The 24,108-nt window shown below is 35.7% G+C and overlaps 1 protein-coding gene across 5 annotated transcripts in view; it reads right to left on the bottom strand.

Annotated features, from left to right (window-relative positions):
• Positions 1-24,108, bottom strand: part of ANO4 (anoctamin 4) — a 433,834-nt gene that overhangs the window by 67,558 nt on the left and 342,168 nt on the right. For all 5 annotated transcript variants that reach the window (XM_078076469.1, XM_078076470.1, XM_078076471.1 and 2 more), the window contains 3 exons: positions 22,435-22,569; positions 21,273-21,369; positions 16,717-16,777 (listed from right to left, as the gene is read on the bottom strand). In XM_078076469.1, the coding sequence (XP_077932595.1) occupies positions 16,717-16,777; positions 21,273-21,369; positions 22,435-22,569 (293 nt within the window). The remainder of the gene's footprint in view (positions 1-16,716; positions 16,778-21,272; positions 21,370-22,434; positions 22,570-24,108) is intronic.

Genomic DNA, 24,108 nt, shown 5'->3' with positions numbered 1-24,108 from the left:
GAATAATACTAATGATTTCATTATTTATGTCCTTTATAACTTTCTGAGAATGTTCATTTGGAGAAGGTACAGGGAAGTTACATGGATGTGCTTCCCAAGAACTTAGAAATAGAGGAATGAGGTCACCTCCCGAGAGCTTAACTCATAAAACCTACACATAATGAATGAGCTTAATAAGGAGTCACAAACTCAAATGCTAAAATGACCAGAGATCAGTACAAAACCTAGAAGAGGAAACCACACAATAGGGAATGGTGGGGAGTGGGACCAGTTGGGGAGTGTGTGCACCAAGTAAAGTGATAGGTGTTCTTCAGTTTCCACTGACGGCACTGTGGCCAGATCTTCAAATTTTTCAAGAGAAACTATAAAAATGTATCTTCATGTGAACTATCTCAGTTTCAAAATAATAGTTTATTTGTATATTTTTAAAATTGGTGAGGACCAGAGTATTTTTATTGGTTGCTAATTTACAATATTTGAGGTGGGCTTTGGCAATAATAATGCAAGTGAATGTAAATGAGTGACTAGAGAGTTTGTGTAACACCCCAAAATGCCAAGATGAAATTAATTTCAGGATCCAGGAAAAAACAGGAATGTGACTATATTTTAAGAAGCTGAAGCTTAATTATTGTTATTAGAACCGTTCTGGAGAAAGTCAATGTATCCAGATAGGCGGTGGCCAACTTGTAACTTAGGAAAAACAAGGGTCTAAGGATACAAATTTTGCAGTTTAATCTGATGTAGGGTATTAGAAGTGTATCCTGACATAAATCGGTCTCTGGGGTATTCTATGAAATGAAATAAAGATGACTAAGTATTCAACAGAAAAAAAATAGTTGCTCCCCTTTTTCACTCATTTAACAGTTATTAATTGTATTCTTTTGATGTGCTAGGGATTCGCTAGCTACACTGATTTCCAAGCTCAAACAACATATGATGATTAATTCGGCTTCTTAAGTATTCTGACACAGGAAGAAGGTGCTCTAGATGGTCATTATAAAATAATATTCTCTACCATATACTTGCATTTTCACATTCTGGATTATGCACTAGTGCTTGCAGAGTTTAGAAGAGGTTTCTGTTTGCCCAAGTCCAATTAGCTTTGGGTATTCCAAAAGTGCTTCTGAACTGGTAAAGATGAGGAGACACCATGGGTAATGGCAGTTTCCCCAAGTGACCACAGTTCTCTGAGGCCCTGCCTGAGTGTATGCTTCCCTTCTATAAAAAGCCATCAAGCTACAGCAGACTGAGGATTTTTGCTTCTACCCATAAGGATTAATGGCTTCAATATAAGAAACAACTGTTTTCAGCACTGGACAAGACATAGTACAGAACTGTGATCCCTGAGAGAAAAGAAATAAGTAAGGTGAGCCTTAGGATCACACCAGCTCATTGTTTGGAGGTCATTCACAGGCTACAATTCAGGTGGTTGAGCCCAAACAGAGCCTAGTGGTCTTACTGAGCTTGGGAGATTAGAGTGGGGAGAGTGAGGTAGCAAGAATTTGTGGGGCAGAGTACCAGAGAGAAGGGAGCTATATTGAAAGAAAGCTCAAGGTATCAGCAATGAAGTTCCTTCTCCTCTTTACATGCATGGGGTGAAACTAGATGAGGCTGCTTGATGGTAGCTAAACAATCCTCAGAATTCAGAGGGCTAAAGGAAGTTTCCAATCCCACCAGTCAGAGTACAGAGATGTTGCAACACACAGAACTGATACAAGACCTCATAAAGATCATCTCTTAGTAGTGGGTCTGGACCTACCCTAACAAGCTAATAACAAGTCTCGAGGTGATTTAACTGGGCTGCAAGAGAGCTAACTGCATACCTAAACAAAGTCCAACAGTAAGGAAACATAATAAAAAACAAAATTCAACACTCTTCAGTGTTTAATAAAAAATTCCCAGACATACAAATAAGCAGGAAAATAAAGCCTATAAACAGGAGAAAATTCAGTAAATCCCAGGGAGATAGCCCAGAACTGACAGAAATGATAGAACAAGGGTGATAAAACAACTGTTATAAGTATGCTTTGTATGTCAGGAAGATAGAAAAAAACATGAACACAATGAGGAGAGTAATACCAGGCATAAAAAGCCCCAACTGACTGAGATTTGAGAATGGAAATTGAAAGTTATGAAAAGAAAAATACACTGGATAGGATTAACAGAAGACTAGACTTTTCAGAAAAAAAAAATCAGTGAATCTGAAGACAAATAATAGAAACAATTACAGATGAGACAAAGACTAAAAAGAATGAAAAATGTGAACGAGGCATAACTGACCTATAGAACAATATTGAGTGATTCTGGAAAAATTTCAAAATTGGATAAAAATTAAACTTATTGATGCAAGAAACTTAATGAACCACAATTACAAGAAATGCAAAGAAAATGACAACAAAGCACATCTCAGTCAAATTCCTGAGAATAAGAAGTAAAAAATCTTCAAAGCAGATACAAGGGAGGAAAATCTTATGTAGAAAAAAAAAAGAAAGAAAAGGTCAGCAGACATCTTATAAAAAACTGTGCACGCCTCCACACAATGGAAAGGCATCCCTTAAGGCAGGGTTTTTCAATCTTGACACAATTAACATTGTGTCAACGGTTTTGAAAATATTAAGTCATTTTTCTACATAAAAACAGTCCATATGTTAGTGGTACTTTAATCTTCAGATTAAATGATAATCTGAGATAGAATTGTCAGATGATCTTCCAAAAGAAACTCAACAAGGCCATATGACTTCAGGAAAAGAAAGACTGTAAATTTAGCAATGTTTCTCAAACTCAACACTATTGATATTGTAGACCATTTAATTCCTTGTTGGGGGGGTGGGGTGGGTGTTGTTTTGTGTATTGTATGACATTTAGCAGCATCCCTGACCTCTATCCACTAGATCCAGATGGCAGTATCACTCCTTTCTTTCAGTTATGACAACCAAAAATGTGTCTACACATTGTCTAATGTCTCCTGAGAGGCAAAATTCACTCCTGATTAAGAACCTATGCTCTAAAGTATTGAAAGAAAAAAACCCCCTGCCAACCTAGAATTCTACATCCAGCAACAATATCTTTTAAAAATTAAAGTGAAGCAAAGATATTTTTAGATCTTAAAAATCTGGGAAAATTCATTACCAATAGACCTGCATTATAAGAACTTTAGTTTTTCAGGCAGAAGGAGATGATACCAGATGGAAATCTGGATTAATATAAAGATAGGAAGAGCACATAAAAACAAGTAAATAAAATACATGGGTAAATGAATTTTTTCCTCATTTCAATCTCTTTAATAGATAATTACCTGCTGAAAGCCAAAATAATAACAATGTATCAAGAGGTTTACAACATGTAGAGTAAAATATATAACAAGAATAGCAGTAAGATATAGGACAAAAATAGCAGTATATGGCAATAATAATACAAGGGACAGAAAATAAAAGGTGAAATATACCATTTTAAAGTTCTCATACCACATGTGAAATAGCATTATATTATTTGAAAGAAGGCTGTTATAAATGAAAGGTGTATATTATAAATCCTTGAATAACCTTATAAGAGTAAAACAAAGAAGTTTTAATAACTAATAAATCAATAGTGGAGATAAAATTAAATCATGAATTATATGTTAAAAAAAAAAGAAGATAGCAGGAGGGGAAGAATGAAGGGGGCGGAAATCAGAGGGGGAGATGAACCATGAGAGACGATGGACTCTGAAAAACAAACTGAGGGTTCTAGAGGGGAGGGGGGTGGGGGTGGGAGGATGGGTTAGCCTGGTGATGGGTATTAAAGGGCACATTCTGCAAGGAGCACTGGGTGTTATACGCAAACAATGAATCATGGAACACTACATCAAAAACTAATGATGTAATGTATGGTGATTAACATAATAATAAAAAAAATAAATAGAAAAAAAATTAAATCATGAAAATACCTAATTCAAAAGGAGAGAAAATGATGTAAAATAAAACAAATAAAATAACACATATAAAGCAAATAAAAAGAATGTATATTTAAACCAAATGTATTGATAATTACATTGAAGGTAAATGGTATAAAAATTCTAATGAAAAAGCAGAGATCACTGGATTGGATAAAAGTAAGACTTACTATTACCTGTGTATAAAACACTTTAGATATAAAGACATGGATAGGTAAATGTAAAGGAAAGAAAAATATACCACACAAACCCAAATCAAGAAAGACTGGCATGGATGGGCGCCTGGGTGGCTCAGTTGGTTAAGCGACTGCCTTCGGCTCAGGTCATGATCCTGGAGTCCCGGGATCAAGTCCCGCATCGGGCTCCCTGCTCGGCAGGGAGTCTGCTTCTCCCTCTGACCCTCCTCCCTCTCATGCTCTCTGTCTCTCATTCTCTCTCTCTCAAATAAATAAAATCTTTAAAAAAAAAAAAAAAAAAGAAAGACTGGCATGGCAATATTAATATCAAAGCATACTTGAAAACAAGAAATATTATTGGGAATAATGACGGAAATTTCATAATGACTAAGGGGCTTCAAGTAGACATAACAATCCTATATTTAAAAATACATGAGGCAAAATGTGATATAACTGAAAGGCAAACTAGATGAATCCACAAATAAAGTTGGAATTAGTATAAATACAGATGACTAAAACAAAATAATCAACCAAGTGGACCCAAATGAAACTTACAAAACATAAAACTTAACAACAGCATAATATATAGTCTTTTCAAATGGGCATGGGACGTTTGCTGAGATACCTTATTGTGGGCTATAAAACAAATCTCAGTAAATTTAAAAGGAATAAATCATGCAAAATATGTTCTCTGAGTTAAACTAGAAATCAATAGCAGGCAGATACCTAGAAAATCTCCCAAACTTTTTTAATTAAACAATACACTTCTATATAACTCATGGGTCATAGAGAAAATCAGAATGGAAATTAGAAAATATTTCGAACTCATTAAAAATGAAAATATAATGTGGAGGATACAACTAAAGCAGTACTTAGAGGAAATTTATAGCATTAAACTCATATTTGAAAAGAAGAAAGGTCTCACATTAGTGAACTAGGCATTCACCTTAAGAAATTAAAAAAGAAGAGCAAACTAAACCTAAAGTAAGCATGAGGAAGGATACATAACAGCAGAAATTAATTAAAAAAAAGAAAACATAAGAACAATATAAAAGCACCATTAACAGCAAAAGCTTGTTCATGAAAAGATCAATAGAATTGATAAATTCCTATGCAGAATGAACAGAAAAACAAGAGAAAGACATGAACTACAATTTCAGGAATGAACAAAATTATATCACAAAAGATTCCACCAAAGGTAAAATATGAGATTATTATGAACAAATTTATGCCAATAAGTTCGCAAGTTTAGATAAAATGATAGAGTCCTTGAAGACAGAAGAAATAGATAATCTAAAGAGCTCTATATCTGTTAAGGAGAGTAGGTTTGTATTAAACACTTTCCTGCAAAGAAAACTCCAAGCCCAAGCAGCTTCACTGGTGAATTCTACCAAACATATAAAAAAGAAGTAATATAATTTTTATGTAAACTTCTCCAGAAAACAGAAAAAAGAACATTTCCTCTATGTGGCCACATTACCGCATAACCAAAAAAACACTGGAAGAAAATTATAGACATTTATGAAAACTGATGCAAAAACCCTAAAAATATTTTAGCAAATCAAATACAGAAATATAGAAAAAAAGATAATACAGTTGACCCTTGAGCAACATGGGTTTAAATTGTGTGGGTTCACTTATATGATTTTTTGGATACAGTTACTATAAATGTATTTTCTCTTCCTTACAATTTTTTAAATAATGTTTTCTTTTCTTTAGCTTACTTTATTATAAGAATACAGTATATAATATATATAAACATACAAAATATGTGTTAATCAACTCTTTATGTTATTGGTGAGGCTTTCAATCAACAGTAGGTTATCAGTAGTTAAGTTTTGGGGGAGTCAAAAGTTATATGTAGATTTTCAGCTGCACAGGGTTTGATGAACCTAATCTCTACGCTGTCAAGAGTCAACTGTATATTATGATGAAGTGGGTTTGTTTTGGAATTCAATGTCACTGTAGTATTTGAAGGTGAATCAATTTAATGAATATATCAACCATCTTTTTAAAAAGCAGGATTATCTTATTAATACAGATGAACACTTTTAACAAACTCAATATCCATTCATGATAAAAATTCAGTCTCTAGAAATAGAAGTAAAATTCTTAAACTCGATAAAGGGATATTTACAAAAATGTATTTCCCATTATACTTAATAGTATAAGACAATACTTCCCCCCAACACTGAGAACAAGGAAATGATGTCTGATGTCATAAATTCTATCTAACATTATTCTGTCAGTGTAATAAAGTAAGAAAAATTAAACCCATATGAATTAGAAAAGAAACAAAATTGTATTTATTTATAAATGTCATAATCATCTATGTTGAAAATCCCAAGGAATCTACAAGAAAGCTAGTAGCACTTATAAGTGAGGATATTTACAGGATATGAGGTAAATGTACAAAAATCAATTCTACTTTTATATAGTAGCAATGAGCAACTGGAAATTAACATTACAGAAATAAAACTATAAAAAATCAAAAATATTAAATAGTGATAAATTTAACAAAATATCCAAAACTATACACTGAAAATAATACAAAATTGCACAGAGAAATTACAGATCATTTAAATAAAAAGTTAAATAATGTTCATGGATAGACATATTTGATATTCAGTTTTCAACCTTCCCAAAATGATCTCTTGATTCAACTCTATCGCAGTAAAAATATCAGCATCTTTTCTGGTAGAAACTGACAAATTGATTCTAAAACACATAGGGAAATGCAAAGTCCCTAATATAGCCAAAACAATGTTTAAAAAGAATAACATTTCAAAGCTTACTATTATGTTATAATAATCAAGACAGTGTGTTATTGCCATAAAAGCACACATATCCCAACAAACAAAAGTTAAGGCTAGACAGCTTCACTGGGGAATTCTACCAAATATTTAAAGAAGACTTAATACTAATTCTTTTCAAAGTCTTCCAAAAAATAGGAGATACCATTTTTTTAAGATTTATTTATTTTAGAGAGAGCGAGCGAGTGTGCACACAAGAATGAGCGAGTGGGGGGAGGGGCAGAGGGAGAGAAACCCAAGCTGACTCCATGCTGAGTGCAGAGCCAGATGCAAGGCTTGATCCCATGACCCGGAGATCATGACCTGAACTGAAATCCAGAGTCAGATCCTTAACCAACTGAGCCACCCAGGTGCCCCGAGGAGGTACCATTTCTAAATTCATTTTGTGAGGCTAGAATTACAGACACCAAAACCAGACAAGGATGCCACAATAAAAGAAAATTACAGGCCAATATTGAGATGAACACAGATGCAAAATCCTCAACAAAATATTAGCAAACCACTGGGTGTTATATCTAAGTGATGAATCACCAAATTCTACTCCTGAAACCAATATTATACTATACGTTAACTAACTAGAATTTAAACAAAAGTTTAAAAAAAATAAAAAAGTAAAAAGTAAAAAAAAATATATTAGCAAACCAAACTCAACATTACACTAAAATGATCATTCACTATGATCAAGTGGGATTTATTCCAGGAATGCAAGGATGGTTCAACATCCATAAATCAATCAACATGATAGACCACATTAACAAAATGAAAGATACAAATCTTATGATCATCTCAATAGATATGGAGAAAGCATTTGACAAAATTCAAAATCCATTTATGATAAAAACTCTCAACAAATTGGGTATAAAGGGAGTGGATCTCAACATATTAAAGGTCATGGATGACAAGCCTACAACTAACATTATACTCAGGTGAAAAGCTAGAAGGTTTTCCTCTAAGATCAAGAACAAGACAAGGATGCCCCCACTCTCACCACTTTTATCAACATAGTGCTGGAAGTCCTAGCCACAGCAATTAGTCAAGAAAAAGAAATGAAAGGCATCTGAATTGAAAAGGAAGAAGTAAAACTGTTACTGCAGATGACATGACATAATGTAGAGAAAACTCTAAAGATGCCAATAAAAAAACTGTTAATAAAAAAATTAATAAATTCAGTAATGTTTCAGGATACAAAATCAACATATAAAATTTATATAATACATAAATGCATCAAAAAGAATAGCTAGGAATAAATACATCCAAGGAGTGTGAAAGATCTGTACACTGAAAACTGTAAGACACTGATGAAAGAAATTGAAGAAGACACAATTAAATGGAAAGATATTCCATTTAATTGGATTGGAAGAAATATTAATATTGTTAATATGTTCATAATCTACAGACTCAATGCAATCCCTATCAAAATTCCAATGGCATTTTTCACAGAAACAGAAAAAACAATCCTAAAATTTTATGGACCCACAACAGACCCTAAATACACAAAGTGATCTTGAGAAAGAAGAACAAAGATGGAAGCATTGCTCTCCCTGACAGAACCATATATAGAAACTGAATTTTCATTAAATCAAGTTTATATCTCATTTATACATGGAGTCTAAACACAAACAAAGAAACAAACAAAACCCCTAAGGTCATGGATACAGAGAACAGATTGTGGTTTCTAGAGGTAGGGGCTGGAGGTGGGCAAAATGAGTGAAGGTGGTCAAAAGGTACAGATTTTTACTATAAAATATACATATTTTGACTATAAAATATAAAACCATAACATAAATGCCATGGAAATATAATATATAGCATGGTGACTATAATTAACAATCCTGTATTGTTAGTTGCTAAGAGAGTAGATCTTAAAAGTTCTTAACAAGAAAAAAAGTCTGTAATGATGTGTGGTAATGGATGTTAACTAGTGTTATTGTGGTGATCATTTTGCAATATATACAAATACTGAATCATGTTGCACACCTGAAACTAATATATGTCAATTATAGCTGAATAAAAATGATTTTTTAAGAGCACACATGCGGATCAAAAAAAATTCCAGATGTAGATCCACACATATATGGACAATTGATTTCAAGGAGGAAAAGGATAATCTTTCAAGTGGTACTGAACAACTGGCTATCCATATAGGCAAAGAAATAGATCTGACTTTACCTTATATACAAAAATCAACTTGAAATAACTCATGAACATAAATATAAGAGCTAAAACTATGAGCTTTTTAAGAGAAGACATAGAAAAAAATCTTAGAGACCTTGAGTTTGGCAAAGATCTTAAATAAAAAATTAAATGCACAGACAGAAAAGAAAAAAAGTAAAACCTCTTGCTTTTCAAAAGACACCATTAAGGAAAAGAAATGCAAGCCTCAAACTGGGAATAATATTTGAAAAAATATATAAAGAATACTTTTAACTTAAAAATAGGAAAACCAATAACAAATGGGCAACAATCTGAACACACACTTCACCAAAATGAGCAGATTTGAAATAAACTCATGAAAACATGTTCAACATCACTAGTCATTAGGGAAATGCAAATTAAAACCACAGTGAGATAACACTATACATCTACTAGAATGACTACAATGATACAGACTGATAATTCCAAGTCTGTGAGAATGTGGAACACCTGAACTCTTATATAACGCTGCTGGGAATGCAAAATGACACAGGCATTTGGAAAACAATTTCTTATAAAGTTAGACACTTATCCTAAGATCAAGCAATGCTCCTCCTAGTTATTTCCCCAAGAGAAATAAAAGACTTATGCAAATATGCAAAAATTCTAATATCCAGTGATTCTCAGGTTTATTTTTTAATAGGCTAAAAACTGGATTGGATCCAAATGTTCATTAATTAGTAAATGGATATACACATTTTAGTATATCCAGGAAATGAAGTACTATTCTGTACTAAAAAGGAACAGACTACTGACATTTGCAACAACATAAATGAATTTCAATCACATTAATCTTAGTGAAAAAAGCCAGACACAAAATGCTAAATATTGAATGATTCTATTTGCATGAGATTCTAAAACAGGTGAAATTATAGTGGTAGAAAGTAGGTTAGAGGTTGCCAAGCGACTCACTGCAAAGTCATGAGGAAACTTTCTGGAGGATGAAAATATTCTATTTCATCATTATGGTGATGGTTAAGTGACTATATACATTTGACATAACTTGTAAAATTGTACATTTAAAGTTGCTGGATTTTATGTAAATAATACCTAAATAAAACTGATAAAAACTTCCCATAATCCCCTCACCCAGAGAAAACTACCATTAATATTGTGACATAATCACTTTGTTTTCATTAGTATTTAAAATACTTGAAGTCACATTTATTTGTACACTTTATATCCTGTATTTGCAATTTTTAAAATACAATCTTTGTGTTCTATTACTTGCTTTGAAAGACTAATTTTTAATGGCTGTTTATAATTCCCTTAGAGATTCTTCTGTTGTTGGATATTTATTTTGCCTATTATAAATAACTAAAACTAGGAAAATACATTTATGTGTAAGGTTTTTATTCTGTAATTTAGATATTTTCTAAAGCCGATTCTGCATATTTTGACTGAATATTGGAACAGCCTTCTAAGTGACCCCACTTTCACTCCCCTCTTGCTGTTGTCAGAGTTACTTCCCAAACACAACAGATGATGTCACTCTCCAGCTTACAACTTCAGTTGGCCTTCTGTTGTCTACAGGGTGAAGCCAAGGTTCCCTGTTGAAACACAAATGTCTTATGATAAACAAACCTCAGCCCTCAACATACTCTCTGTTATGGGTTGAACTGTGCCTCCCATTGAAGATATTGATGTTTGATGGCTGCATATTATGCAGCCATCAAAAGGAATGAAATCTTGCCATTTGCAATGACATGGATGGAACTGGATGGTATTATGCTGAGCGAAATAAGTCAATCAGAGAAAGACATGTATCATATGATCTCACTGATATGAGGAATTCTTAATCTCAGGAAACAAACTGAGGGTTGCTGGAGTGGTGGGGGGTGGGAGGGATGGGGTGGCTGGGTGATAGACATTGGGCAGGGTATGTGCTATGGTGAGCGCTGTGAATTGTGTAAGACTGTTGAATCACAGATCTGTACCTCTGAAACAAATAATACATTATATGTTAAAAAAAAAAAAAAAGAGAAGATAGCAGGAAGGGAAAAATGAAGGGGGGGAAATTGGAGGGGGAGACGAACCATGAGAGACTACGGACTCTGAGAAACAAACTGAGGGTTCTAGAGGGGAGGGGGATGGGGGGATGGGTTAGCCCGGTGATGGGTATTAAAGAGGGCACGTTCTGCATGGAGCACTGGGTGTTATACACAAACAATGAATCATGGAACACTACATCAAAAACTAATGATGTAATGTATGGTGATTAACATAACATAAAAAAAAAAGATATATTGATGTTTTAACAAAGCCCCAACCTCAGAATATGACCTTATTTGGAAATAAGGTAACTGCAGATTAACTAGTTAAGATGAAATCATACTGGATTAGGGTGGGCTCTTAATCCAATTCGATTTAGTGTCCTTACAAGAAGATTGCCATGTGAAGACACAGAGATACAGGGAAAATGCAGGTGAAGATGGAGCCAGAGATTGGAAAGATGCACCCACAAGCCAAGGAATGTCAAGGATTGCTCACTGTCATAAGAATCTAAGAGAGAAATATGGGACAGGTATCCCTTCAGAGCCCTCAAAAGAACTGACTCTTTTCATACCTTGATTTTTGACTTCTAGCCTCCAGAACAGTGAGAGAATAAATTTCTGTTGTTTTAAGCCATCCGGTTTGTGGTCCTTTGTTACAGCACTCCTAGGAAACTAATATGTACGCTATGTCCCTCTCACGTTGAATGGCCTTCCTTTTCAGAACCTAGCCCACACTGTTCTCAGTTCAGAATGTTTTCCACACCTCCCTCCAAATCCACTCTTTGTTTGGCAAATTTGACTTGGTTTCAGGATCTCCTTTTGGATGAAACCATCTCTGCTTTTCCTTTTGGCTTCAGGAAGTGGGCAGCATGGATCCTCATTTTTCCCATTGTAAACAGGAAAATTGATATCCTATACTATAATTACCATCTCTCCCTCAACATACTATGAGATTTTTGAAAAGAACAGAGATAACATCTTACTCATTTTTGTATACCCATTGCCAAGTGATAGAATGTACAGTCTGCTGAGTAACAAAATCTTAACACATCCCACAAAAAGTGCATGACATAGTATACAAACTTTGGAATGACTTGAGTTAGGCAGACCAGATTGGGTTTAAAATCCAGACTCCACCACTTAGCAGTTGCTGGGTAATCTTGGGCAAATTGCATACGCTCTCTGTACCTCAAGATGTTCATCTATAAGACAGAGATTATAATTTCTTTCTGGTGGGTTATAAGAAATTGATGAGGTATCATATGTGACTATAACTACACACCTAATAGGCATTTAGTAAATAAATAAATATATATGTGTAAATATTTATATATATATTTATATATATAAATATATAATCATTATATTTTGTTGGACCTATACATAAGACTATAAAGATAAAATTAGTATAAATATCTAGAAATAAAAGGCAATTATTATAAAACTTATTTTCAAAAATGAGACCTACTTCACTTACAAATTACTGACAGAACCATATAAAGGATCTTTGAATTTCCATTAAAATAACCACAATCTTGTTATTTTGATTGGAGAACACTGAGGACCTTGATATGTTTATTTACTGAGGTCAATTTAATTTTGGGCAATCAAAGGAAAAGAAAAAAAAAAAAAGGAGAAAAAAAAAACAACCAGAAATGAAGAAAAGAGAAAGATAATCTGATTCCTGACGAGTCTCTGCCAACATCTAGCTCCCTAATGACTCATTTTTTTTTTTTTCCCTAGAGAGAGAAGCTATTTTAGGCCTTAATGGTTTTGTCTCTTGACTCTTTCTGAACAAAAATGAACATTGAGGAAAGAGTCACACTGTGGTTCGAGCCCAGAGCCCTAGGCTCACAGTGTACCTTGAGGGTCCCCGGGAGGACCAGCTATCACAAAAGTAGTGGGGTTCTGGCAAGCTTTTAACCCCACACAAAGGCCCTTCCCAGCTGCTGTGGACTGGTTCCAAATGGAGCCCTATTGTTTCTTTGGTGAACACACAAAGCAAAAGGCAACAAAATAAACATATCAGCCCCATCCTTCAGAGGTCTTATAAACCACTCACATCTGTTCTCAACATCTCTGTATCTAGCAATTTCCCAAAAATAAAGTGCATTTGTGTTCTTAAATGTAACTTGTCAATCATAAAAGATGAGTCTGAGACCATCAAACTGAGCTCCATTAGAACTGACACACTTTTATAGAACATCACCATTGCAAAACAGTATAAATGGGGCTTGGGACAAGTTTAACAGTCCTTTAAATTTAGATCTCTGAAGCAGAAGTAAATAGGGTTACAAACAGTACATGAACTAGCAATAGAGTGTAGAAGCTAAGAGTGCCCAGTTTAACTCCTGACTTTGCCACTTTCTAGCTACTACCCCAGCTTCCTCATCTATCACATGAAGATAATAATAGTACCTTCCTCAAATGTTGCTATAAAAATTAACTGAGATGATACTGTACAATGTGTAGGATGGTGTCTAGTAGATAGTAAGCCCTCTGTAAGTGTATGCTATTATCATAGCTGTTATTATTGGCCATTTTAGATTTCTGCAAAAAGCATAGACTCATCTACAATGAAACACCTGGGGTAAATCATTCTTTTTCTCAAACTATCACATTTCTGGGAACCACAAAAGATTTAAGCAGTAAATTGTCAACTAAGAAAAAGCAATTCAGAGGATGAATTATTCCAGGCTTGCCTTGCCTGGAGTGGCCCTAAAATGTTCCCTTCTGCCCAAAGGTTATTACAATATATCTATAAGATTCTTACTGATTACCCTCCAAGGCCCAAGGACTGTCAAATCTCTAACCCACCCACTTGCAACTCAGAAGCTTCTCAGCTCCATGCTCCAGGCAGCCACCACCAATCAACTGAGGTTGGCAAGGATAAAATACAACTATTTGTTATCACCAGCATAAGATGTTACAACCTGCAAAGAAGGGATGCAATCCCCTTTATAATGGTGGTACTGGGTGAGGGGTCAGGGAGATTATGACCTCTGCCTTTTCTCCATCCATCCATCCAACAAATATGAATCTGTCTTCAAAAGAAATGTATGAAATTGCCAATAACCATAACGATCGTCGAGGAACATGAACCTATGAGGTAGATAAATTGTGTATGCAAATCATTTTAAGTGTCCAAAGAATGCCAGAAGTCAAATGTTAGACAAATGTCATTATACCAGAATTTCATTTCTCTACAGTCTCAGAGGATAAACTGGGAGAAGAAAACATTATTTCAGTCAAAACTGGTTAAATACTAAAGTGGGTAAGGGAGTTTTGTGTATTAATTCTTCCAGTAAATTATTCTCTATACATAAGAAGTAACTCATTACATAGTAGACTCATGGCCCAAAGCAGAGCTGCCCAATGGGTATGCCAGGGATGATTATAGGTGTGCAAGAGGTAATAATCCCTTCATCTCTTGGGGCAGGTAAGGCAAAGGTACTTAGGGCAGTATCATGTACATCAGTATGCTGTGCAAATAGTATCATTTCATATGTGTGCCATGAATGGAAAAAGTTTGGGAACCACTGGTTTAATAAATGAATACATTTTCTAAAGTATCCTCAATTTTAACTATGGCAAAGCTTAAGCACTGGGTGGCTTATTATACTTCCTATCATGGTTACCAATACAAATATGTTCTAGGAAAATCCAGATATACATTCTTGATCTGAGAGCTCAGTCCCATAACCAAAATTCTGTTATGATTAGCTTCCTTTGTTTGCAAGGGACAGAAACGCACATGCACTAAGGTATAACACAGATAATGAGGGCTTTTCACAAGTCCTATCAAGGGAGGCAGGAATCCCATGGGAATTAAAAGACTGAGCCTATTCAGAACAGGATACAGAAGCTAGCAGTTTGAGAGACTCCAGCCACAAGAGATCCTACGTCTTTACCCTGATATTCTACTAACAACATGACTTCGCTACATTCTCTCTTTCTCTTTGGGGGATTGTCTTGCATTTTCTTCCAGTTGGCTACCAGTGGGCTTCTGGACCCTCTACTTTATATCTCTTTCACTAGTACTTTGCTTTTGCTTATTTCTAGGTTCTGATTTCTCATAACTTCAACCTGCTTTTAATTCTTCCTGATCCCTGCTTCTACCTCATGGTCAATCTCAATTTCCTTCTTTGTCCCCACTTCCTGTCCTGTCTGCATTTTTCAGTGTCAATTCCTATTGCTAACTCCCTGTCTCTCTCCATACTTTTCAATCCACATTCTTGAGAATAAGCCTGTGGGTGATCTTTCCAGTTCCTCTTTCTATAGAACCTCAGGTCTTCTTCCAGGCCACTTACTACACTATGTTTTGACTAAGGTCTTGGGTCCAATCCCCACTGAATAAGAGGGGCTGGAGTCACAGGTTTCAAAATATGTTCCTTCAACAGAGCTGTAGTGGGAGAAATTTTCCTTTGGAGATCTCTAGGTAGGGAAGATAGAATATATCTAGAACAAGCCTCCTCAAGAGAACAAGGTTTTTATATTTTCAGTTTGATATCAAAGAGACCATTTAAACACATTCATTGTCTTAGAAAGAAACTCTTTTGATAATTTGCTTCTCTATCCCTTCTCTTTCCTTTTCTCCATCCATCCATCCAACAAATATGAATCTGTCTTCAAAAGAAATGTATGAAATTGCCAATAACCATAACGATCGTCGAGGAACATGAACCTGTGAGGTAGATAAATTGTGTATGCAAATCATTTTAAGTGTCCAAAGAATGCCAGAAGTCAAATGTTATTAAGTTCAAAGGACGAAGATGACAATTCAGCTAGTCTCTGAAAGATAGAGAAGATCTGATATTCATTCCAGACATAAAGAACAACATGAGCCTAAGCCTTGAGTTAGCAGAGTTTTGTAACATCAAAACAGAGATTCTGGCATTTTAAGTTCTAGAGGAAGTGCATAATAATTGTGAAAAATTCAAACAAATTGAAAAAAAATATACTCTAAATTTGTTCACTCTTTTCTATACTACTAAATCAAAACATTATAATGATTCCACGAGAAAGATACTATGAAACCCATTTTACAAAGAAGTAGGTTAAGTACTTTCTTTGGGTTAAGAAATTCTTTAAGTGAATGTTCCATCACACCTTGTTATTATGGAGCTTTTGACTTTAGCTGATATAGAAGAACTCAATTCAGTTTTGTAAGTAGCTCTTGTTTTTTGGGGCTCATTTTAACCAGAACTGGAAGGAAGCCAGAGGTGGGCACTTATACATTAGCTGGATGAAAAGATTCCACTTACAACAGAAAGTCCCAAATACTTCTATGAGTACTTAGATCTTTACCAGACTTTCTGACATACTATAAGGTTTATTTTTGTCTCCAACAGAAGGTGAATTTTACTTTAATAATGGGATGTTGATGAAACTGTTGAAGGTTTAAGAGAAATCAGATGTATTTCCTCTCTATGACATTACTTTTTAAATAAACTAAATGAATTTTTAATCAGCTCATGTCTAATAGAATGGTCAACTGAATTTACTTAAGCCTCTTCCTTTCATAGCCACATGACAAAGTCAGATTTCTGAAGGAACATATTATAGAGCAGATAAAGGGAACTCAAGTTACGTGGCTATAGAACACTTACCCCAGACTGCCATGAAGACAGCAAAGAAGACAGTCGCTCCATTATCAAAGAGGTGGGTTACCTGGGAACAATATGAATCAGAGTTAAACTAGTTTCTCATAAACTGTATTTCAATTCACACTTTTTTTCAAGTTCTGTAAAAATAAATGAATGTTGCAAGGTTTCTTTGGGAGATATTCCTTTTGGATCATAATCAAGAAGGGGGTTTCTCCAACTATGAAGTAGTTTGGATAAGCAAGAGAGAATCTGTTCCCTTTAGGTGGTTATCACCTAGCTGAACATTTATCAGCAGCCCCAACAGTGCCAAAAATTTTTCTTTTATGCACCATAAAAACTGTTATATGTGGACATATGGATATACTTATATTTAAGACCAGGGAGGTGTTATTGTTGCTGCTTTAAAGCCTCCTGATTTCTATTTTTAATGCCTCATTTATTTACTTTGAAAACATGGCTATTTTGTTTGTGTAGTTTTGAGCAAACATTTTCTGGGCTGCTCTCTGGATTTTAGTATTACAAAGAAGACAGAGCAGACCATTAACAAAATCCACTTCCACCTTTATTAAAGCCTCAGGTAATCATTGTATTTACCTATTACACATAACACAAAGACAGCTATCTACTTTATTGCTAGATAATATATTCTATCACAAACACCACAGCAGAAAGCAAAGACATTCGTCCTGCAAAACTGCCACGCTCATTTCCGCCTCCAGGATAAATCACACCAATGTCACGCGGAATTGAAATGATGACTGAAACGTTCATAAAGCATAACCTTTTTTGGGTGCTTTATAGCTCTCTATAAAATATACTTTACTATCCCTTGGAGAATGTGCCAACTATAAACAGGTCTTTTCCTGTTATATCAGAGTGTGAAGTATTTCAAAATTTCCCAAAAGTTTATGCCTTCTTTTTCTTTGAACATAGGAGAGAGGAGCAGCATTCAAATACCTAATGTAGATAAAAGGCAAAAGCCAATTTATTTCATATGCCAGAGGGAGTGTTAAGTTGTATATTGCATACTGTATAATGCACTGAGCATTAAATCAAGCCCGAGAGTTCCAGTGGTGTATATGGGTGGTCTGTGCTCTCTATTAGGGTGTTTACACGGAGTTGGTGGAAGTTGTAGCCTGCACCATCAGTGTAGATTCTGGAATGAATTGTGGTGGGCATTGTTTTTGGCTGTTCACATTATCTTTCTCCCCTCTCCTGGTAGTAGATGTCTCTCATGTAGGTCACTAGGGGCATGTGGCTCAAATATAGAATTGATTATAGAGTCCTTCCCTGGGACTGATAAACAAACATTTGGAGAGAGACATTTTTCTGCTGCACTTACTTGGAAATATGTGACTCAGGAGGGGTAAGTTAATGAGGACTCCTGGTTCCTACTAAAATGGCAAGTTAAAATAGAGTGATGGCTCCTTTTGCCAAAATCAACCCTAGAGAAGCAAGATATTAGATTCTGGGAACTAACAAAACACAAAAACAAAGACCCTGAGAAACCCCCAGGCAGATGGTAAGTTGCCTTGAACAGGTGTGTGTGTGTGTGTGTGTGTGTGTGTGTGTGTGTGTGTGTGTGTGTGTGTGATGGAGGTGGTGGGATACAGGGAGACTTAGTGGCAGTTCCCAAGCAAAGTGGGAGCTTGGCTTGGAGCAATACACAAGTTCTACTCCAGCCTCTCCCTCAATGGTCATTGGACAGTTAGGGTCTCCCGTCAAATCGGCTGCGACAGGCCAAACCACAGGGGCTGGTGGTTGGGGTAATTTCAGAGTTCTGCCTGGTTGAGGAGATGAGGAGGTGCTGCCTGGCCAGCTGTCCTCAGGCATTCTCTCCTCGGTCCAGGTCCTCTTAAATTTCAGGCCTGGTAGTTTATAATCAAGGAAGAGTGGCTTTATCCAATTCTGTTTTGTTCCCGGGCAGGCTTAAAAATGAAACGCTGACCAGAAAGTCCTCTGGAAAAGTGCAGCACACAGTGGTGCCTGAGACACACTGTCCTCTCCTTTCTGTAAACTCACCAGGAGCTGAGTGCCTGGCCTCTGACCATCACCCAAAGTGGTTGACACCTCCAGGGGACAAACACGCACAGGTCAAAATAATGAAGTATTTGGGGAAGACAGCTGACTCCAAAGAATTCCAAACTAGGCAATATACATGTTCTGAAATAGACATTCTGTAACAGTAGACCAAGCATTTTTAAAAAGCATAAAAACATGCTTAAGGAGACAAAGAAGATATAAGCCTCATGTTGTGACAGTTAGCAGCCACCTTCCCGATCATGTGAGGAGAACCTCTCTGAAGAAGGATCATGTAGACAGCCAAATAGAGACATCTGAGGCCTGGAGGATCAGTTTAGGCCTTGAGGCCCTTGTCCTCAGACAGCGTGAGCTATTCCAGTACATTTTTCCAGTGAAATGAGCCAATAAGTCCCTTTTGGCTTCAGCCAATTTCAGTTGGGTTTCTGACCTCGCAAATGTAAAGGCTGGGGATAAAGCATTCCTGATCGGCAGAACAGCCATTGATTAGATTGGATCTGGGCTCTGATTGGATCCAATATCCCTATGCATCCTCAGTCCCATGAAATGATTTGGCCTTTCTAATAAATGCTTCTAAAGGAAACTCTACAGAACTTCAATTCTTTCATCAGAGGCTTTTTTTAGCTTTCATTTTACTAAGTGTTTTAAGGAAGGACCCACTCTAAAATCCAGAATCCGAACATCTTGTAGCCTCAGTATGGCACAATGATATGTTCTGCAATCAGACAAACCAAGGCTTAGCTAACTTAGCCTTACTGCTGTGTGACCATGGATGAGTAATTTTTACCTCTGAGTAAAATGAGAGTGATAACATCTACCTTGAAGTTGCTGTAAGAATTAGAAATAAAAATGTAGGTTGCCTAGCTACTTTTATGTATACAGCCTGGCTATTATTATAATTATTATTGTTCTAGATCAGTATTATTGTTCAGTAGAATAACTGCTCAACTAGCTCCTATAAAATCTGAGCACTCTGAACTATCCATGATGATCCTTTTAGGGAACTATCATGGATCTCCCTAAAGAGAGAACTTCACTCAGGTCATATCTTTCCATGTAAAAAACAAATATCCCCGAACAACAATAACAAAAGACTGCATTTCTGAGATTCCCAAAAAGCAGAATTTTTGCACCTGAGTCATTCAAGCTTAACTCATGATCTTTAAACAAGATTATATTACTGACAAAACTCTCTTGATTCTCACCAAACCTATATTTACCAAGCTCATTCTGTTAGTTTTTCCTCACTCACTTGGGTCTATCTCCAAAGGTAGGGAGAGTATTTTGTGCTTTTTTGGTCTCGTGTAGCACTTATCCAGACCTAAGATCACAGCTGGCTGCTGTGGTTTGGGCTCTACCCACATAGATTGGCACCTGCGGTGTTACAGGCATCATGGATGGGCGGGCTCCTGGGCTGTCTATCAAATGTTCTCTCATTTAAAATGAACAAAACTCTGCCATGCCAACAGTGTAATTAAATAGATCCAAGCTGCAGGGATTGCAGATATTCAGTAAAGTCTGCCGACCCTTTTTGTATCTGAAATCTGGGAAAGTTGACAGGTAGTGGTCTTGGAAAAGTCTTCAGCAGCCCATACTCTAGCTATTGCTTTATATTAGTGACAATGTCCATAAGTAAGAAATAAGGAACTTGATGAATGTATCTAAAATTTTAATAAAGTAAGGCATAACATGAGAAAGGGACATGAAATAACATATAATAGACATAATAATGCTATGTATGTTTTTTTCAAAGTACTTTTCCATATATGTACTATCTTCGTTGGTCTTCATGATAAGCCATGGGGCAGAAAAGGTAGGTATTACTGCCTGCATTTTAGAGATGAGAAAGCTCAGCCTCAAAGAGACTGTCCATGTGCCCGGTCAAGAAGGCAAGTAACTGAACTAGTCCTGAATCTAATTTTTTTTTTTTTTTACAATAACAATAATGAAAGAAGAAAATGATGGCGGCTCTCATTTACTGAGATCTTACCATCTGCCAAGCACTTTGATCAGTAAAGATTTTATCTCATTTCTTATAACAATCGTGTAAAACTAGCATCATGTTCTCCATTTTACAATAAGAAAACTGTGGCTCAGAGAGGTAAATTACTTGTTCTGGGACTGACAAGTGGTAAAGAGCAGAGTCAAGATCTGAGTCTTTCTCTGACTCTAACAATCGTACTCTTTGCAGTGTGCATACTGCAGCTTCCTGTGATGATAATCAGAGCTAATACGCAAACAATGAATCATGGATCACGACATCAAAAACTAATGATGTACTGTATGGTGACTAACATAACGTAATAAAAAATAATAAAAAATTAAAAAAATAAAATAAAATACATATACATATACAGTAAAAGACATATTTGAATAAGAATACCAAGTGATAAGAGGTAACCCTCTCCTACAATATCAACTTGAGACTCAAAGACCAGCAATGACAAAGAGAATATAGTTACCCTCTGTTCCTCAGGGAAAAATTCAAACTACCCAAAATGCCACAGATTTGAAATTACCTTGGCATAAACGCAGCTATCTGACAGCCTCATGAATGGACAATATTTATCGCACACAGGACACATGATGATATCTGTAGCTTGGCAGACTTCTTTACTGGAAGAGAGAATAGGACTCCTTTTTAATGACATAAGAGCATGTTTTCTTCTCCAATTTCACCAGAATCCTTAACCACTAAATAAGATCCAGTAGATTATTGTCCTTAGAAGCTTCCTAGCCTTCTGTTATTAATGTAAACAAGCGCCTGCACATTTTAATAATTTGATAAACCTACTTATTTATGAGGTTGTTTCTTGGTTTTACATATTAATAAGTTAAAACTCTGAAAATACATGAAGCACAACATTGGATATTATACCCTAAATGACACAAAAGTCATTCACAACACTGCACAGATTTGAAGCAACTTCATACTGAAGTATAGAAACAACCAGGTACCTAAAAGTGCCTGCTTCAATCTCTAAGTGCATGGTAAGTGAAAACCAATAATGGAGGGCTGAATAAAAATAAGATGCGCTAGTTCTAGGGGAAAACTATATCCCCATTAACAATTCCACCAGAAAGTAAAATATTTTTACAGGAGGCAGAATCAATCAATCACTTTTACTTTTGCAACCACTTTTAAAAGGCACATTTATTATTTAAGATCATCGTCTAGCCTGGCAATAAAATCTCTATGAATACCTTAAACTATATTCTGGTGAGAGAGCTAAGATAACAATCCTCAACACTGAATCATTCTCAAGGCCCCAGCAAGTTGGTAAGATGTCTTTCCAGCTTAGGTTTAAACAGTCCTTGTAAAAACACAGCATTCATAAAAAAGGATTATTAACCCACCATTTTGCAGGATTAGCAGAAAGAGAAAAGGTAAAAAAGTCAGAAAGAGAGCAACTTTTAGCCAGTGAATGGAAGTGATTTTTCTGTGGACACGGAGTGGCTTATATGTCCATAAATGTAAAGTCTGATTCCCTGGTAACTGAAGACTACAGCAGGAGGCAATGGATGGAACATCTAGTGAACTGAGCCTTCTGAATTCTTCCCAGGAGTGACTGAGAAGGAAGTTAGAAGGAAAAGTGGGCCCACAGTCCGGGAACATCCCCAAAGCACCACCACCCATCTCTAAATTGAAGCAAAGGCAGGCTCACCCAGAGCTCCCCATACCTGACTTGGCAGTGATCCAGAGTAATGACTCCATACAAAAAGACAAACAATCCAATGAAGGCAGCTGGGAAGAGCATGCCGGTGTACCAGCCCAACCAGGCAAAATACAACCCAATCTTCTCTCCAAAGTACCGCCTGTTTAAGACACAAGAGCCTTGCAAATCATAGTGAAGTGTTTAGAATGAGGCATTATAAAATACTTTGCTCAGTCATGTTACTGGCCTTGCTGATACATGCATCCAAGAGAATAGAGCACTTGACCAAACTAAGGCTCTGGCTTAAATTTCTTCTCCTATCATTATATATCAGAAATAGATGAACCCTTCCATAAAAGAGCATGATTATATACAAGCTTGTTCTGAGAACACAAATAAACCCATGCGCATTCAGGAAGATACGACACTTACTAATACAGAACCAGGAGAATTTGAAGTATTGGTGACAACACATCATCTCATCTTTGCTATTTCTGAGTGTGTGCTTTTTTGTAACAAATGTATTATAATTACATATATCTTTAAAAATAGGAAACAAAGTTATTGCAAAAAACTTTAAACACCCTTTCAATATTTCATAGCTTTCTAAGATGTTTACAATGCTAGAATCACAAGATATTAGAAAGAAAAAAACTAATTACAGAGATTCAAAATGAATTGGTTATGAGAGCAACTTTTCCTTTTAAGTGATGATTTTTCACAAGTTTCAACATCTACCTCAATAAATATTTTTTCTGAGACTAACCAGTCTGCCTAGTGCCCTGCAGTGTGTGAAGTTTAGAAATGTCCAGGGAATTCCTTGCTTTTTCTTTCTCAAACACCATTAATAATATAATTGACTTATGTTAGAATACAACCCAAATTCTGCTTTCTATGCCTCTCAACTGCTATATTTCATTAGTTAGAAGTTAATTACTTTTTAGTCTAATATAAGAATATTCTAATTATTTTTTTTAATTTGCAAAGTTAATTTATTCAGGAAAAATATGAAGAAGCAAAATATTTTAGATTATATAGACATGCTTACATTTTTTAAATTTTTCCTTTCTTTTCTATTTCTAAGATTAAAAATACTTAAATACATTCTTTCAATAGAAGAAAATCCATCATAGTAGTCACTTAAATCACCTAATAGCTTTTTTTTTTAATTTTATTATGTTAGTCACCGTACAATACATCATTAGTTTTTGATGTAGTGATCCACGATCCATTGTTTTCGTATAACACCCAGTGCTCCATGCAGTACGTGCCCTCCTTAATACCCATCACCGGGCTAACCAATCCCCTCTCCCTGCTCCCCTCTAAAACCCTGTTTGTTTCTCAGAGTCCATAGTCTCTCATGGTTCATCTCTCCCTCTGATTCCCACCCCCCTTCATTTATTCTCATTCTAAACAAATGTTGCTGACCACCTGTTTCCAAATCCTGGCTTCTGCTTTTCTCTTAGAATGTCCAATGGTTCCTAAAAGCTCCGAAAGATGGAATAAAGATCATTTATCCTATCTTCTACTGTGTCTCAACAGAAACTTTCCACTCTCTGAAGACTTTTCCAACGTACATTCAAATACACAGATATATTCTTTTATTCATTCAACAAATAAAAAAAAAATACTTTCCATGTGGCAAATATTGTGCTAGGAGCTGAGGATACAAAATCAGCTTGGTCCCTGCTCTTGTGCA

This window comes from Halichoerus grypus, chromosome 6 (assembly GCF_964656455.1).
Source record: "Halichoerus grypus chromosome 6, mHalGry1.hap1.1, whole genome shotgun sequence".
Lineage (NCBI taxonomy): Eukaryota > Metazoa > Chordata > Mammalia > Carnivora > Phocidae > Halichoerus > Halichoerus grypus.
Note: the sequence above shows the minus strand (reverse complement) of the source record. Positions and strands in the feature narration are given on the sequence as shown.